This window comes from Lacerta agilis, chromosome 14 (genome assembly GCF_009819535.1).
Source record: "Lacerta agilis isolate rLacAgi1 chromosome 14, rLacAgi1.pri, whole genome shotgun sequence".
Classification (NCBI taxonomy): Eukaryota; Metazoa; Chordata; class Lepidosauria; order Squamata; family Lacertidae; genus Lacerta; species Lacerta agilis.
Window position 1 is genome coordinate 41,629,322 of NC_046325.1, and position 17,605 is coordinate 41,646,926.

Consider the following 17,605-nt stretch of genomic DNA (forward strand, 5'->3'; position numbering starts at 1 on the left):
AGACCCCCGATGGAGGAGCGGGGTGGGGGCGGCTTCGCCGTAGTCGTTTGTGTGAGGTGAAGAACGACGGTCGGGGCAGGTCGCTGGTTGCCGTGAGGGGCTGACGGAGCGAGCCTCGCCCGCCCGCCCGCCATGTCGCTGCACGGGAAGCGCAAGGAGATCTACAAGTACGAGGCGCCATGGACCGTCTACGCCATGAACTGGAGCGTCAGGCCCGACAAGCGCTTCAGGCTGGCGCTCGGCAGCTTCGTGGAGGAATACAACAACAAGGTGGGCGGGTGAGGGAGGTCCGGCGGGGCGAGGAGGCCTCGTCAGCCCGGGGGTGGGGGTGGTCGGGGGTTCGGGGCCGCCTCGGGCCTTCGCGCCTCATTCGGACCCCGGCGGCCCTTCCCTGCTCCGCCGCAGGCTTGCGAAGAGGCTCAGAGCCGCCTGGGGAAGTTGCCCGCACCCCCTCGGCAAGGGGCTTGCTTCGAGGGGTGCCCGGCCCTCCCTCGCGTGCTTGGCCGCGCTCTCCGTTGCCGGGGGCCGGCTGAGGTAACTCAAGAGGGGGGGTTGATTGTCCCCCGAAGGTGTTTTGGGGGCGGAGCAGCACCTGCGCGCCTTCTGCTTCACCTGCAGATGTTTCGAGGAAGGTATAGGGCGGCCTTGGGATCCCCGAGGTTATTGGAGTTGGGCCTCAGGGTCCATTCCGACTCAGTTCTTCTAGGGCAGGCATAGGCAAACTCGGCGCTCCAGATGTTTTGGAACTACAACTCCCATCATTCCTAGCTAACAGGACCAACGGCCAGGGATGATGGGAATTGTAGTCTCAAAACATCTGGAGGGCCGAGTTGGCCTCTGCCTGTTCTAGGGCTCTGTGTTCTTGAGCTACAGCGCCCCCACCCCACATCCCTGACTGCTAGCCATGCTGGCTAAAGAGGGTGAAAGTTGCAGCCCAGCAGCATCGAGGGACTCCAAGGTTCATAGATATAATTAATAGGAGAGTTGGAAAGGGACCCTGAGGGTCATCCATTCCCACCCCCTGCATTGCAGCAATATGCAGCTGCCCCATAGGGGGGGTCAAACCTGCGGCCTTGGTCCACACTCTAACCAGCTGTGAAAGGCTTTGAGACCTTGGTGTCATCATCGGCACCACACTCTAACCCACTGTGAAAGGCTTGGTGTAGGGACTCTGACCATTTGGGGAGGTGGGTGGATTTGGGGGTGGGGAAGAGAATAGGCTAGGCCACCTGCATCTCAATCGTGGTAGAAGTTGGCTATTTTACTTTTGCCCTTGGGGAGAAAAAGCCCAAGGCAGGCATGGACACTCCCGAATTATTGTTGTTTATTGAATTGGGGGGGGGGGAGCTTTATCTTGCCCAAGGCAACTCAAAGCAGCTTACCAATTTTTTTAAAAAAAGACAGCCCCAAAAAACAGCAACAACCCTTTCCACAGAGATACATTAAAAAGCAAGGGGGGAATTAATATGTTTAAAACATCCCACCCCCTTCTTAAAGTTAAAGGTGAGATGCCTGGTTATAGAGGAAAGCTTTTGCCTGACAGCTTAAGATAGGTAATGAATATGCCAGGTGAGTGTCCCTGCGGGAGAGCATTCCACAAGTGGGGAGCAACTGCAGAAGAAATGGCCTGTTCTCATGTTGCCAGCCTTTAGGCCTCTCATGGAGGAGGCAGACGAAGAAGGGCTTCAAATGATGTCCTTGAGGTATTGTAGCAGAGTATGAAGGTTTGGGCACCTGTGGCCCTCCAGATATTGCTGAACTGCAACTCCGCATCCTTGACCATGCAGGCTGGGGCTAATGAGACTTTTAGTCTAATAACTTCTAGAGGCCATCAGTTCTCTACCCTGAGCTTAATGTTATAGTTTGGTTGATAACTTGCTTGAAATATTTTTTTCTTATAGGTCCAACTTGTTGGGTTGGATGAGGAAAGCTCTGAGTTCATTTGCCGGAATACCTTTGATCACCCATATCCTACTACCAAGCTCATGTGGATCCCAGATACCAAAGGGGTATATCCAGACCTTTTGGCAACAAGTGGTGACTACTTGCGTGTCTGGAGAGTAAGTTCACTTGTTTTTAGAAGGTGTTTTCCTGGGGATAGGATAACCAGTGGGCCCTGAGAATGTTGTGTGAGTAGTCTGACCAGCTGGTATGAGTAGTAGACAAACATAGTACTTGGTCTGCTTTGTTCTATTTGTAAATGTTTATTAACAACTTCTAAATTCAGTGTTCTACAACTGGAGCTGCAGTCTACTCTAATGTATTATGCAGATGGGCAGAAAATAAATTGGGATCTAGTGGTAAATTGCTGGGTGATTTGCTGTAGATTGACAAAAGTGTCTGACTCAGTTGTTTTAAAAATAGCAAAACCCATGAGGCTTTCTCTCTTCTCTTTGCCCCATCCTACCCCAGACCTAAATTAGACTGCTGGAATTAAGAAAACTGAGAAGGGAAACCTTATTGTAGTATTTTATGTCAAAAGACTGTGAGCTCATTTCTGGTACTACAAACAAATGCATGGGAATATGAAGACAAACTATTGCTTAATTCTAAATTTATATCTGTCCCCTGGCTACAATTTTTCACCTACCTCTCATTGGTGAACTTTGCTGTTACTAAAAAAAACCCCACCCAAAGTAGATTCCACAAGCTTAAAGTCTTCCCACTCCTTGTGCATGGAAAATAAAAAATAAAACTCCGTATCACACAGTTACAGAGTTGGAAGGAACCTCTATTCCTGCTGACTTAATTATAATCTGACAATCACGATAACACATCTGTTGGTTTCCTTGACCTTGAAAACATGACTTTGACATTGTTCTTGTTCTGTATGCCATGTTTTATGAGATGTAGACCTTTAAAACGATGCCATATGATCTTGTGTTGCCAGTGTGTTGCATGAGTTATAAATCGTCCCAACAATGGAAATTTTCACATATAGCCGTGGTATTTATCACAATTAGAAGGAATGGGAGCTGACTGTAGTTCAGAACAAAACAGTACTTAGGCTTCCCTTTTAGGTTTAATGTTCTGTAGCCAAGAAGTAGGTCTTGGTCAAACCTAATTTGATTTACACGTGTCTTAACAAAAATAATAGAATCTATGATTTGAACATAATGCAGAACCTATTTAAATCACAGTGAAAAGCTGCACTGTCTCTTCCCTTGCACTTTTGCTGCAGTGAAATACTGTGAAGATTTGGAATGATGACCAATATTTGTAATTTTTGTCCAGGTGGGTGAAACAGAGACCAGGCTAGAATGTTTGCTGAACAACAACAAGAATTCTGATTTCTGTGCTCCATTGACATCCTTTGACTGGAATGAAGTGGATCCTTACCTGCTAGGTAAGACTTAAATGCTTAATTTGGCAGAGCGTTGGTAGTAAAATGGATAACATTGCCAGACAGAATTTAGTTGGGGTAATGGCTGTTGGTGGATCTCTTTTTCAGGAAGCTCATTTTGATATGGGCCCTGAAGGTAAAGGTTTCCACAGAAGCATTCCTTCCTGTTATAAGTGTTTTTAATCTAATGAAGATAGTTTGGGATTATGGTATATGCCAAAGTTTTTGAAAGGCTGTTGTCAAGTTAATGTCTACATCAAATAAGTTTTAATATTTGTTGAATTGGCCACAATAGTCTTTGCTATTGTGCAGATGATCTAAGCTGTCAATCTAACACTTTTAATGGTACATTTATAAACTAAAAGACTAGAAGCATTCACCTGTTACGCTTTCTAGATGAGTTATGTTGTCCAAGAGACAAGCTTCTGTGTTGGCCTACCTTGTATTTAATGGCTATCCCATACTTCCCTAAAGAGCCTTTTCAGTGGTGTTGCTCCAGTTGTCAAATGCCCTGTCCAGAGAGGCTCGCTTAGTACATGTTCAGTGGTCTCTTCACCACCAAGCGAAGACCCTTAAAAATTATTCTCCCAGAAATTTTAGAAAGCGTTCTAGCATAATGACTTCCATAATGATTCGATTTCATAGCTTAAGTGGTGAAGACCTCTTACTATTTAACCTTTCATGGATTGTGGCAGCCCACCCCACCCCCCAACACTCAGTTTAGGAGAAAATACCCCTTGCTTGTTGTCACTATAACCACAGTTAAATCTGCTGCATCTCTTAGCTATATTTTTCATCTTCCCCCCCTTCATTTTTAATGTAAGTTTTGACTATCCTGGAGTCTAGAGGAAAAGTACAACTTTTCAGTTTGGTAAATTTTGTTCATGTAGAATTTACATATTGTTGGAATAGGCCATACAGTCGTACCTTGGAAGTCAAACGGAATCCGTTCCGGAAGTTCATTCGACTTCCAAAACGTTTGAAACCAAAGCACAGCTTCTGAGAACTAAATGTTTGAGAACTAAGCTGTTCAAAAACCAAGGTACGACTGTAGTTGGTAAGAACTTGATCTCATTGATTCATAGTAGTTAGTTTATAATCAACATATATCTTTGTTACAGTACTTAACCGTTTTTGACCGTTTATTTGATATTTGACTATCAGTAAAATAGATTTGCTCTGTTAGGTGATGAGCCTTAACACCATGCTTTAAGTGGTTAGTCAGTGTCCCAAGCTGTGTGGGGAAATAACTTTTAATTTCCAATTTAAACACTGGATGATTTGACTTTAAAACATATTTCTTAATTAACACTTGAAAAATAACTGAAGATTACACCTGTATCTTAAAAGGGAATATATTAACTATATCAAACACATCCAGTTAGTTTGCTTTGTGTATAAAAGGAGAACGGAGAATGCGTAATCTTTTAGGTCAAGCATTATGAATAGCATAAGGTGTGTATTGTTGTTTATTCATTGCACCGAAAAAGAGTTATTAACATTGCTGTTTTTCCGCCCTACCCCAGGTACCTCTAGTATTGACACAACTTGCACTATCTGGGGTTTGGAGACTGGCCAGGTCTTGGGGAGAGTGAATTTGGTGTCAGGCCATGTCAAGACCCAGTTGATTGCCCATGATAAAGAGGTGATGGTGCACTTTTTTCTCTTGGTTTCTCCATTGTGGGATTTCAGACTTGTGCAATTAGCAAAAATTTGTTCCAGTCTATAAAATGGGAATAGTGGCTTACCTGACAAGTGAGTGTACTTGTGTCTGTGTGTATGCTGTTAGTTCTCCAGAACCAAATTAATATTTTTTCCTCAAAGTAATTCAGCGGTTCAGGGGGGTGTATACAACAGAATTAAGTATTTTGCAAAAGAAGTAGACAAAGCTCACTTTCACGGGAAGAAAGGTGGCAGTGCCCTAGCTTCTGATTGTGTGCTCAGCCCCTTTATCTCCTTTAAGGATTTCTTTGACATGGCTGCTGTACATCTGGGTTTGCATGATAAAACTTTGTTCGGTGTGAAGCAAAAATCTTGGTATTGGAGGCAATATCATTGTATTTTGTCATTTTTCTCTGCCTTTGGTGTATGAGCAGGTCTATGATATTGCATTCAGCCGTGCAGGAGGTGGGAGAGACATGTTTGCTTCTGTTGGTGCTGATGGCTCAGTGAGAATGTTTGATCTGCGGCACCTGGAACATAGTACAATTATATATGAGGATCCTCAACACCATCCTTTGCTTCGCCTTTGCTGGAATAAACAGGACCCTAATTATCTTGCAACAATGGCAATGGATGGCATGGAGGTGAGCCAGTGTTCTGTGAGGGTGGCCAGTACACTTCTTGGAATTGCACCTGGCTGGTATTGACACTCAACACTACTTAGACTCTTGGTCTTGATAGGCACGTTTTCTGGATACCTGTATAAAGCCATGGGGCATTTTTGTTTCTGGGATTCCTTGCAGCCTTGGCACACAGTAGCATGGAGGAAAGCAGTCAGGCACATGTCCTTATGTTAAATAGGAGATAGCAGCAGCCATACTGAGATGCTGGTAGCTACCATGAACAACTTGAGTCTAAAAGAAGTAATGATCCCCATGTTAACATGTCAGGATGAATTCTTTTGTGGGGTGGACAGGCTGACTTAGCTAAAGTAATGGGGCATAGTGTCCTGGGCAGGTACACTGCAGAAAACAGGCGTCTATATTGGAAATAGCTTTTGTGTTAGTTTCTCTATTTTTTTTAGGAATTACATTGATGTGTAGCTCTAATATGTGAACGACATAATACATAAAATGCTTATTGATAATCTCAGTGCCCCTTTGTAACAGGGTTCATCAGGCAGTACTGCTATATATATTTTTCTCACTATTAGAGGAGGTATAAAAACATTGTATTCATTTGCAATGAAAAGAGTATACAGTACTTACTTGACAAGATACAGCATATATGTATTGTGCTCTCAAGATAGTATAGTAGGCAATGAAATACCATTTATAAAAAGTCTTTGTGGCTTCATCAGAGGCAGTATAAAACTTCACTATTCTTTGTATTTGTTTTTTCCACTAAGGTGGTGATTTTAGATGTCAGAGTTCCTTGTACACCTGTTGCCAGACTGAACAACCACAGAGCATGTGTCAATGGGATTGCTTGGGCACCACACTCGTCTTGTCATATTTGCACAGCTGGTAAGGATGAATGATTCTTGTCACCCCTTCTTTTCATATGGGTGTTTCAAGTTCCCTTCAAATTACATGTATGAACTTAAAATAGTAGTAATCTGCTTTGTTTGCTATAGCTGGTTTAACTGTATTATTATTTCTCTATTCACTCATAATGGTTGGCGTTTGTGCTCTTCTCTAATTTAGAGTATGTTAGTATACTTTGTCTTGGCCATTACAGCTAATTTTTATGAATAATTTTAGTGAAAAGTAAAGTCCATTATGCTCAGGCTTACCTCAAGTTATGGGAGCTTTAAAACAACCCTAAAATGTAAGTGGTAGAAACGAAATATTATGAAGCAAGTTAATTCACTTGCTTTCATTTAATTAAAAACAAACAAACCATATTGGGTATCAGCCATACGTTGCAAATGTTTACAAATATTGAAGGAGTGGTGTATATGACTCTTCTTGCTCTGAATTTAATCTACAAATGAATATAATATAGTATAATATAATATAATATAATGAATATAAATCCTTATGCAGCAAAAAGATTAGCAAATTTCTAGGTTTTGAAACATTTCCACAAGGAAAGGTGTAAAAAAAATTGGATTTTAAAAAAAGCATTTTTCGATTACTTTCCCTTAGCAGTTCAGTCTTACTGTCCATTACAAGAATTGAGTAACAAAAATGTTTAGATAGCAGATGGCCCGCATTTGAGAAACTATGCTGTGTGTAAAACTTGTCAGGAGTCAAAACCCAATAATAGATAAAAGTCAAATTATACTCTTTAAACTTTTGTTTATGTGGTTTTGTGTCCATTTCATTCCTGAGCACATGCACCACTTAATATTTGTGCGAAAGGTGGTTTCTTTTACCTCTGATTCTACATTTCATCTTTGTCAGCGGATGACCATCAAGCACTTATCTGGGATATCCAGCAAATGCCTCGTGCCATTGAGGATCCAATCTTGGCCTACACAGCAGAAGGTGAAATCAACAATGTACAGTGGGCATCAACTCAGCCGGACTGGATAGCAATCTGTTACAACAACTGCCTGGAAATCTTGAGAGTGTAAAAACAGTTGGGCACTGAGAAAAAAAATGGAACTGGATGGTGGTCTTTGCTCTCCTATAATTTTTTAAGAACAAAACTCCATCTAGAAAGTGCCACTGGCTATTCTAGGAAGACTCAGAACTGGCATTGATGGGTATATGTTGCTGTCGTCTCCCTCTTTCCCACCCCCACCCCCCACCCTGTGACTTAAATGCAGGGATATGCTGAGCCTTTCAAACCCTCTGGGAATTTATTATTACTTTCAATTAAAGTTATGTATATATGTCAGCCATTTGTGTTGAGTATTTGTATTGAATGAGAAATGACACCAACTGGCAGAATGACAACCTAGCAGAAATAATACGTTGCTGCTGCAGATGCCTAAAAACTGTTCAAAGTTATAGTAATGGGATGTGAAGTTAACTTTCTGTTAAGTAATTTTTTCACACATATCTTCTCTACCCCTTCCCCCACCCATGGCAAGTCAAATTTCTCTTGATACTAGTGCTGAATCTTGTAAGGTCTCTGCAACTAAAAGTCTATTGCTATTTAAAATGTTCTTCAACTATAAGGGAGCAGGAGCAGTCACAAAGCCTAGCTGGCTCTTGCAGAATCTTCCTGAAGCGAAGTTTTAACTTTGTGAACCACTGGTTATTAGATTTGTTTCTCTCTCTCCTCTGTATGACAAAGGCCTCTAAAATAAAGCAGTATACAGTGGTGATGCCAATATAGCATCTAGTTGGATAAGTACAGTTCCTAGTTTTGCACTGTGTGTGTTGCCTGTCCCCTCACAAAAATATAAGGACTTCAGCCACAGGTGATCTTACTCGACTCCAAGAGGCAACAAGCATTTTCCTAAGAGTTGTGTTGCTTCCCACCTTCTAAGAGCAGCTTTTATTCTAGCACTATCCAGGAACATGCAAAAATCCTTCTTAAGGTAGTGTGGAAAGCATGCGATGTTTCAGGAGCAGTGACAGGATACATCCGGCTCTTGCGGAAACTTTCTGGAGTGAAGCTTTAACTTGTATATGATGATAATATGGGATGGCATTGTTTTTCTTGGAACATTACTATGACCAGACATGTGTAATTCATTATGAAATACAAAACCTTCTCTTACATTGCTATGGTGGGATGTTGCCTCTTATTCCCATATCAAAGGCACACTGAGGCTTATAGTAGGTCTTCTCTGACACATTAAAAAAGAATGTATTTGTGATTGTTTCCACCCCCCTTCCCAGAAGCTTTTGTAGGCTGGCCAAGCTGGCTCCTGCAGAATTCAGAGGGGAGCCCCAAAATGGTGTATCAAACCATTTTTCCACAGTTACATGAGGCACTGGAGGAGGGGAAGTGTGCTGAGAAGACTTTCAGATGTTAACCACCAGTGATGTACATAATGAAATGAAATGTGACAAACCTATTGGTTATTTGTTTTATAGTACTTGAGTACATTAGTGGGGAAATGTGGTAACTGGTGTATAAATGTCTTTGTTTCAACAGTACTGGTTGTTCTTGCCCGAAGACAAACATGAAGTATGAGAGAGAATTAACTGCTTGACTTTCTCATCTTTTCTCCTCTTCCCTCCCTCAGCCAACTTAACTAGCTAGTACATATAAAGTAGATTCTTGTGGTGGTAGTTTTTTTTAGTCCTATGAAAATCAAGGGACTAGATTAAATCCATATGTTAATTTAAATCTGTTAACAGGAGTTGGACAGTACTGGTTAAAGGCACTTGACCATGGGCTGCATAGCACTGGTCCTAAGGCACTTCAAAAATGGGCACATGGGAAACTTAAGGATGTGCTCAGTAAAGAAACACAGGTCTGTAATTCACTAGCTGGGAGGGGCTGGGTTATTGGTTATGTGATGGAGTATGAACTCGTGGTATCTGTTTTTTGAAAGGAACAAAGATGTTTTTAGTGTACAGAATATGAATATGAGCTGAATTTTTTTACTAATCAATACTAAACTGTAAGATGTTAGCTTATGTACTGTACTCCCCAGTGTGATTTCCTAAAGATGTCAACTTTGTAGCATGACTGTATAAAGTTCCAGACTCATTTTTTTGCTTTGTTTTGTTATTTTCAAATAAGCAATAGCACTGACTCTACTTGTGTTAATCTTTTACTTTCAACCCCCCCCCCCCAAAAAAAATTGGTCTAGAGTGTTACACATATATATATTCTTACCCAATATTATTGGGGAGTTGTTACTGAAATAGACTTAATCTTACCTTATGTGGCGGACAATAGTTAACTTGTAATATTTCCAGTTGATTTTTATGGAGAAATTATAATGAGATGGACTTATCTTGATCTTTGAACACCTGCTTTCTGGAATTATATTAAACACTGTAAAAATTTAAGACAGTTTTTTAAAAGGTTTGAAGTAGAATGCTGGAATTTTAAAGATACTGATCTTCCTTTCTCTGTATACTTTTGTTTGTTCCATTCCTAGTTTTTGTGTGTATTCTGCCTTTCTTACGTTTTAATAAAATGGAACATTTCTAAAATGCATGGTGATGTAAGGGGGAGGGCATGAATAAAACCCAGACAGCTCTTTTTATCTTGTTAAACATTCACTTAACAAGAGAACAGTCTTTAATGTATTTTTCCATGGTTCCAGAAATATGAAATAGTGTGCCACTTATAAAATAATCCATCATACAAGTTTGTGAATGAAACTGGCCAGAAGCCTTTATTTTGAGGAAAAATCTAGCCTTACAAATGAATGCTGATGTGCAGGAATTGCATTTTCTGTTCCTGTCTTGCAACGACACATTGCCAAAGAAGAGGCTCGTAAGGGTTGTTTATGGTGTGACCTCTGGTAGAAGCCATTCTGAACTTTCTGTCAACTTGAAATGCTGATGTAGAAAGGAGCAGGATCATTGGATAAATATGTTCGTGTGAGGTTAGAAAACAAGGTCTCTTTGGGATTGTTAAAAGCTTTTTAAAACACACCAGAAAGGTACTACCGTAGTTAATTACCATTCAGGTAGTATACAGTATTACATCTCTTGCACACCCAAAATGAGTCCTACAGCAATTTACAGTACCTTAAAATGCAAAGACACAAAATGCAATGGGAAGTTCATTAAAACAACACAAATACAGAGTAAAAAATGGTAATAATAAGAAAAAGACACACATGAAATATCCACCAGCTTCCAGTATGAGGATGAACAAATGATATGGAGAATAAAGGCTTTGCTGTCACTAAAAAGATGACAAAAGTTGGTAACATGAAAACATTCCGTAAATGCTATCAATTAACTGCTGGATCTTAAACCAACAAACTGTTCTATTTGTTGTTCAGTTGTGTCCGACTTCGTGACCCCATGGACCAGAGCACGCCAAGCACGCCTATCCTTCACTGCCTCTCGCAGTTTGGCCAAACTTGTGTTAGTAGCTTCGAGAACACTGTCCAACCATCTCATCCTCTGTCGTCCCCTTCTCCTTGTGCCCTCCATCTTTCCCAACATCAGGGTCTTTTCCAGGGAGTCTTCTCTTCTCATGAGGTGGCCAAAGTACTGGAGCCTCACCTTCAGGATCTGTCCTTCTAGTGAGCACTCAGGGCTGAGTGCTGTTCTATAAGAGTCTTATAAAAAGCTAAATGCTTTTGAAGAAATGTGTAATAGGAGTTTACATATTTAGGAATAAGCCTTACTGAATTCAATAGGGCTGATGCTGAGTTGGTGTGGTTAGGATTGCGAGGTAACTAGTTCTACCAAGTGGATTAATAATAATAATTGTTAGTCGCTGGGTCTTGCCCAAGGCAACCCAAAATAACTCTCAAAACAAACTGGTTGTATTTGTATAGGGCGTGGAAGCCTCACTATGAATTTTACTGGTGGTGAAGGGAGATGCACCTTCAAATATGTACTGATCTTCACTGGTGTAGGGGGGGGCAGCTGTAAAACAATAGAAATACTTAACTGACTAATCACATCGGTTCTGCCCTCCCCCAACAAAAGCCCTGTCCCCTCCAACCAAGTCCTGCCCCACCCCCAACAAAAATCCTGGCTATGCTGGTCTTGTAGGTGTTAACGAGGATAAATGCCCCTTTCGAGACTTGAACCAGACCGCCCACGTGCGTTTGGGAGGGTGAAAGAGGTGGGGTGTAAAGGAAATGTCCTGATTGGCCAAGATCTTCCTCCTTTTACCCGCTTCTCTGGTTACAATTGACAGTTGCGACAGAGGCTCCGCCTACTCCGCGAATGCGCGCGCGCGCTTCCTGCCTTCTCTGAAGGGAGGGGGGAAACCGTTTCGGGGTGGGCGGTTTTGTTGAGTGCGCGCGCGTGTGTTTTAAGTAAAGGCAGCGCGCATGCGCGAGCGGTTACGAGGCTTTGCCCCAGAACCTCCGCGCCGAGAGGGGAGTCTTTCCGTCGCCGGAGGAAGAAGTCGAACAGACCGACGGAAGGCGGGCCCGGGAGGAGGAGGAGGAGGAGCCGCTGCCTGCCCGTCCGCCCGCGGCCTTCGGAAAGACTTGGCCGAAGTGGGCACCTGAGGCCCAAGCCTTGGAATGAGGCGGCGGAGGCGGAGGCGGAGGCGGCTGCTGTGAGGGGAGGAAAAGGAAGGAAGCAAGCGGCGCGGGGGGAAAGACGGAGCGAAAGAAGAGCGGGCGGCGGGGGGCGACCGACTGACGGCGCCCACATCCCCAGGCGCTTCCCCCGCCCCATCCCCAACCGGCCGCCAAGATGGGTGAGGGAGCTCGGCCGGTGGCCGTTATGAGGGGAGCTACGGGCGTCAGGTCGACGACGTATTGACGTCAGGGCGGCGGGGGGGGGTCGTCAAGGAAGCCCTGATGGAGGGGGCTGCCTTTTATAGGGAAGTGGGGGGGCTGCTGAGGGGTGTCAGGGGCTAAATATGCTTCGCTGAGGGTGCGCGCGCTTCCCTGGTGAGGGCACCGCGGGCAGCTCGGGGGGAGGTAATAACCCTGGGAGGAAGTCGGTCAAACTCGAGTAGCATCATCCCCAGAGTGGCAAGAAGGACGGACACAGTTTGTTTGGTTTTCCCGGGGGGGGGGGCGGCGGGAATCGTAACGTGGGAAGTGATCCCCGAGCGTCATCTAGTCCAACCCCCTTGCAAAGCAGGCATCCTGCCTGCAGCCGTCCCTAGGTAGGCTCGAACCACCAACCTAACAGCCAGACGCACTGACCCCTATTTAGCGCTGCTATTTGGCGGGGTCTGGTTGTGTTAATGGCCACATGATACGGGGATAAACTATCTCCAAAACAGCAGTGGGGGGTCGGGGACTGTGGCTCTCCCGACGCTGGAGGGCAACAGGTTCTCTCCATCCTTAAACTAGCTAAACTTTTGTTTTGCAAGCACCCGTTGTTGAAATGCTTTGAGGAAAGAATCACAGGCAAAGTATAATAGTGTTCTCTTTTCTCTGTTTGTCGCGGCAAGGATGTCTTGTTATATTATGTTTTTGCTGTTTTATTTATTCATTTTATCACTTCGTTTGTTTCATAAAATCTACACAACGCTTGATTGTAAGGAGAAGAAACCTCAAGGAGATGAAACAATAAAATTGAGAAAAATTCTAGACAGTCCTTTTAAAACGTTGGTAGCTCATTAGGTCTTGAGTTCTGCAGGGGTTGAGGATGTGGTGTTCATTTTGTTAAAGGAGTTGCCTAAGGCATAGAATACTCTGTCAGATTAGATTGGGGTGGCTTGCAGGATGGACGAAACTAGAATTTTGGTCTTGCAAAAATCATTATGTATTAACCTCCCTATGCTACAGTTTGAAACACGCTAAATGTGTGTGTGTGTGAAAGAGAGGAGGTTGTGTTTGAACAAGTACTGTACTCCAAAGGCTCTAGTCCACTTTGTTCACATTTTAGGTGAAGTTGTATATGATTAAAGGGGGTAATAGCACAAAAGTTATTTATTTTTGTAGATGGATAGGCTGGAAGTGTGATACTTTTAAGTGAGATACTCCTCAGAGGTTGGCATAATGTAATTTGTTGTGGTTCGTGTGAATTAGCTGAATTCTGAGCTTTGGCTGTTTTGCATACTACCTGACCTGAAAATATTAAAATATGCAAATTGAATCTGTTACAATTCTACAGTGACCCAAAAGTGGGATGCACTCTGAACCCAAAGAGGAATGAACTGGTGGGAGTTATGTGCTATGGAATCTAGGGAACCTTCAGAAAATCAGTTCTTTGTGATATGAGGAAGCATTCATTTTCCAACAAAGTTGGCATTGCCCTAAAATTACTTCATCAGGTATAATACAAGGAGTTTGTTTAGATTCAGCCGCAGGTTATAGATGACACCACCACTACAGTGGTACTTCAGGTTACATACTCCACTAACCCAAAAATAACGCTTCAGGTTAAGAACTTTGCTTCAGGATAAGAACAGAAATTGTGCTCTGGCGGCGCAGCGGCAGCAGGAGGCCCCATTAGCTAAAGTGCTGCTTCAGGTTAAGAACTGTTTCAGGTTAAGAACGGACCTCCAGAACGAATTAAGTACGTAACCAGAGGTACCACTGTACTTGAAAAATACATTGAAGGTAATAAATCATGTAGTGTTGGTCTTGTGCCTATTAGCTGGGCATAGAAATGGATCCACTCACTGATAAGAAGTGTATAGAAAAGTGGAAGCTCACCTAAAATATAGTATGAAGAAGACTGACCATGCTTTTTTGTGTGTGAGTAAATCTGTAAGCAAGTACTTTTTTGTCAACTGAAGGAATTTTAAAATCTACAGTGAATATGCCTTCAATATGGAAAACCTAAATTAAGATCATTCAATGCTCCTGTAATGACACCTTCATGTAACAGGTTGCTTTGTGCCTAGGTCTTCTCACATGGTGACTATTCAGTAGGCATGGTGCTTGTTTACTAATTAATGGGTTTGTGTATGCTAGTCCTATCAGAAGGGCCATGATTTACACCAGTGCCACCGTGCTCTCCTTTCACCCCGAGTTAAAATGATTGAAGTAGTGCACGGAGTGGACACATAGTCCTACAGATAAAACCGGCCCTTTGAGGGTGACCAAACTGCTGATGCGGCCCCCGATGAATTTGAGTTTGACACCCCTGGTCTACAGGCTGGATTTAGATGGTGATTGGGCCAGATCCGGGCCCTGGGCCTTTAAGTTTGCCTACCCATGGCCTAGCCCCAGTGATCTGGTAACTTCCTGGTTGGAATAATACATTATACATGGAACTGACCTTAAAGACAGCCGAGAAGCTTCAGTTAGTTCAGAACTCAGCATCTATAATTTTGATAGGTACAACTAGATTTGTTGATATTGCACCTATTTTGAAAGATTTACATTGGCTACCTATTCACAACCACATTTAAGGTGCCCAGCTTAAGAAGCTATAGATGCCCTGCTTCAAAAGTTCTTTACCTTTTTTGTCTCTTGTATTTTGCTATGTTTGTTTGTGCTTTTAAATTCACATACTGCCTTGGAATCTTTTGATGAAGGGTGTTAATAAATAAATAAATTTGACATTTATATACAGCCCACTTCCTGTGACCTCTGGGAAGTTCACAAATTAAAGTTGATGAATTACCAACAAGAGTTAGAGGAAACGAATTCAGGAGATACTTCTCTTTGATAAGGTTTCTACTTCAGTCTAGCAGTTTAAATTGCAAAAAAGTAAAAAAAATGCATTTTGTTAATAAATGCTTGATGTATATTACAAGTAGAATCTGTGTATATTTACTCAGAAATGAGCACCATTGAATTTATTCTCAAGTATTGGAATCAAAATATGGAGTTGGAAACTGTTAGAAGTTAGGCTGTGTTCTATAATTGGAATACTGCAGTTTTCTCCCATTCACGCTCCCCCTTTGAACAGAGAGACTTTTACTCAGTTAAAAAAAACCCAACATAAAACCTTCTGGGTTTATGGAAGGGGTAATCAACTCTGACAGGCCATATGCTTTTTTATGTTGACAGATTTTGGATTTTTGCACTGTGGGCTGTATACAACAAAGCTGCTCAGTTAGTACAAAGATTCCCAACTTTGCAACAAGACTTTTCTACCCATGCACCGTTGGGGGGATTTCCCCTCTAGAGCAGATTTGGAGGGGATGCAAGGAGAGTAAGTCCTTGCACTAATGAGATAACTTCATTGGATACAACCATATCTATTAATAAGAAAGTGGCACCTGTATATTATAATTGAATGTTGTATTGGATCATTTCTCATGCATGCTGTTGAATGAGGAAACAAATAATAATTCTGAGTTCTTTATGAAGAAGCCTAGATGCCAAAAATCTGGTTTCATTATGAATTCCAGTTAAAAGTAAATAAAACCCACTTTAGCTTTTCTCAACCCCAATTGATTGATAGGATTGAGAGTTCAATGACCCCATTTACGGGGGGAAATGGCTTGGAAGAAGATGGTGGAAAGTGACTTTTTAGGCCAATCTCCTCGCCAACAGCCCTGTTAGCCCCTTATAAAGAAAATATTTAATAAAAACAATTTAACAAAACCTTTCCTGAGGACTGTGGTATACTCCTGAATTTGTTGGGCTGTTGCATAGGGTTGAAGAAGGAAGGGGGGTCACCTCAAATTGGGGGCGGGCACATTCCATGAACAGAGTACCCAAGAATGTTATTTGGTCATTGACAATGCTATAGACATAGCAAAAAAAGAGTAAAAAAAAAAAGCTTAAATAATACAACACATGGTTGGAGTACTCATTCATGCAAGTAAAGCAAATCAGTGTTCCAATAATAAAGTTGTTGAAATAGAAAGATATTTCCATGGCAACCATTACCTTCGTTGAAGAAAGCAGGAGGTCCAAATTAATTATCTCCAAAGGTGACTAATGTTCAAAAGACCACAACCTAATTCCAATATATAATTTTATTTATTTATTTAACTATTTGTGAAGAAAATCATGATGAAATAGATGGAAACCTCTCAGCCAAAGTATTCAACATTGGCCTGGAGAGAAATGTAGAAAATATGCTCAGTATGCAGAACTTATTTCTACAGCCTTAAGTAGACAAACTGCATTGCCAATGCTGACATTTAGAAATAACTTTTAGATCTTGAAAAAAATACCTACAAACATAGTTAAATTACAGGAAGTAAAGTGAGTCGAGCACTAAATTGTATTTTCTTGCCTGTTAACAACCCTAAAGACAAAGTTACAGTACTTGTCTAGCTATGACAGGCGTCCGTTTTTTATTTCAACAGCTGAGTTTCCTCTTTCAGCATTTCAGTCATTTTCAGGGATTTCTATGATATCATTTCTTTATAAACTACTTGCAGCCTTATACCCGGTGTTGCTTTGAAATTACAAGAAAACAAAACATCAGTGGAATTTAAAACCAGTGCAGTTTGAAAGTTTCAGTCCACCATTTTGATTCAGAATGGTGTTCAAACATAGATGAAAACCTGCTTCTTGATCTCAGAAACCATCTTAAGGCTATCTTACAAGGTCCAAAAGCATAGTAGACAAACAACTTTCCAAAATATATAGTAGATCTGGCTATCTTCCATTTTAGACTGAGTTGTTGAATCCATTAATATTAAGATAAATGATATTAAGCCATATTCACAAAAATTAGCAAACAGGATTTTTAATTACCTTTATTATCTTAACAGTTAGTCCTATAATTGATTTATAATTATAATTATAATTATTCTAAGATCTAAAGGTAGATTCCAGTATTTCTCAGTTTTCCTCTAATATCTTTCCCTCCTTCAATATTACATTTTTAACAGTCTATTTCTGCCAGTAAATTGGAACTTAGTGCACTTTCTGTAATGGCTTAAATGTTTAAAAACATAGTATACATTGCAAGATCAGAAGCATTTATTTCCATGGATAAAGCCAAGTTTGGAAACATGGTTTGAGAATGTCATTCTTTATTACATAAAAGGGGTCAGCAGCTCCTCAAATGCATTCCTTTTTCTACAAGAAAGAAATTTAACTTTTCACTACCGTGTTGAGATTCAGGTTACAATCATAAGCACACTGACTGCAGAGCAAGTTCCTTGAGATTTACTTCTGAGTAGATATACTAAGGATTGTGCAGTTACTCATCTACTTTTCCA

At 41.6% G+C, this 17,605-nt stretch overlaps 2 protein-coding genes across 2 annotated transcripts in view; both read left to right on the forward strand.

Moving 5' to 3' along the window:
- The first annotated feature begins 32 nt into the window (after positions 1-32).
- DCAF7 (DDB1 and CUL4 associated factor 7) lies at positions 33-8,477 on the forward strand. Its single transcript, XM_033169032.1, has 7 exons — positions 33-270; positions 1,902-2,060; positions 3,235-3,346; positions 4,870-4,988; positions 5,440-5,649; positions 6,414-6,531; positions 7,414-8,477. Exons 1-7 carry the CDS (start codon positions 133-135, stop codon positions 7,584-7,586), a joined length of 1,029 nt encoding a protein of 342 aa, XP_033024923.1. The 5' UTR covers positions 33-132; the 3' UTR covers positions 7,587-8,477.
- Positions 8,478-11,893: 3,416 nt separating this feature from the next.
- MAP3K3 (mitogen-activated protein kinase kinase kinase 3) overlaps positions 11,894-17,605 on the forward strand; it is a 36,613-nt gene continuing 30,901 nt past the window's right edge. The window contains exon 1 of the mRNA XM_033169027.1: positions 11,894-12,265. Coding sequence (XP_033024918.1) covers positions 12,262-12,265 — 4 coding nt within the window. The 5' untranslated portion in view covers positions 11,894-12,261. The remainder of the gene's footprint in view (positions 12,266-17,605) is intronic.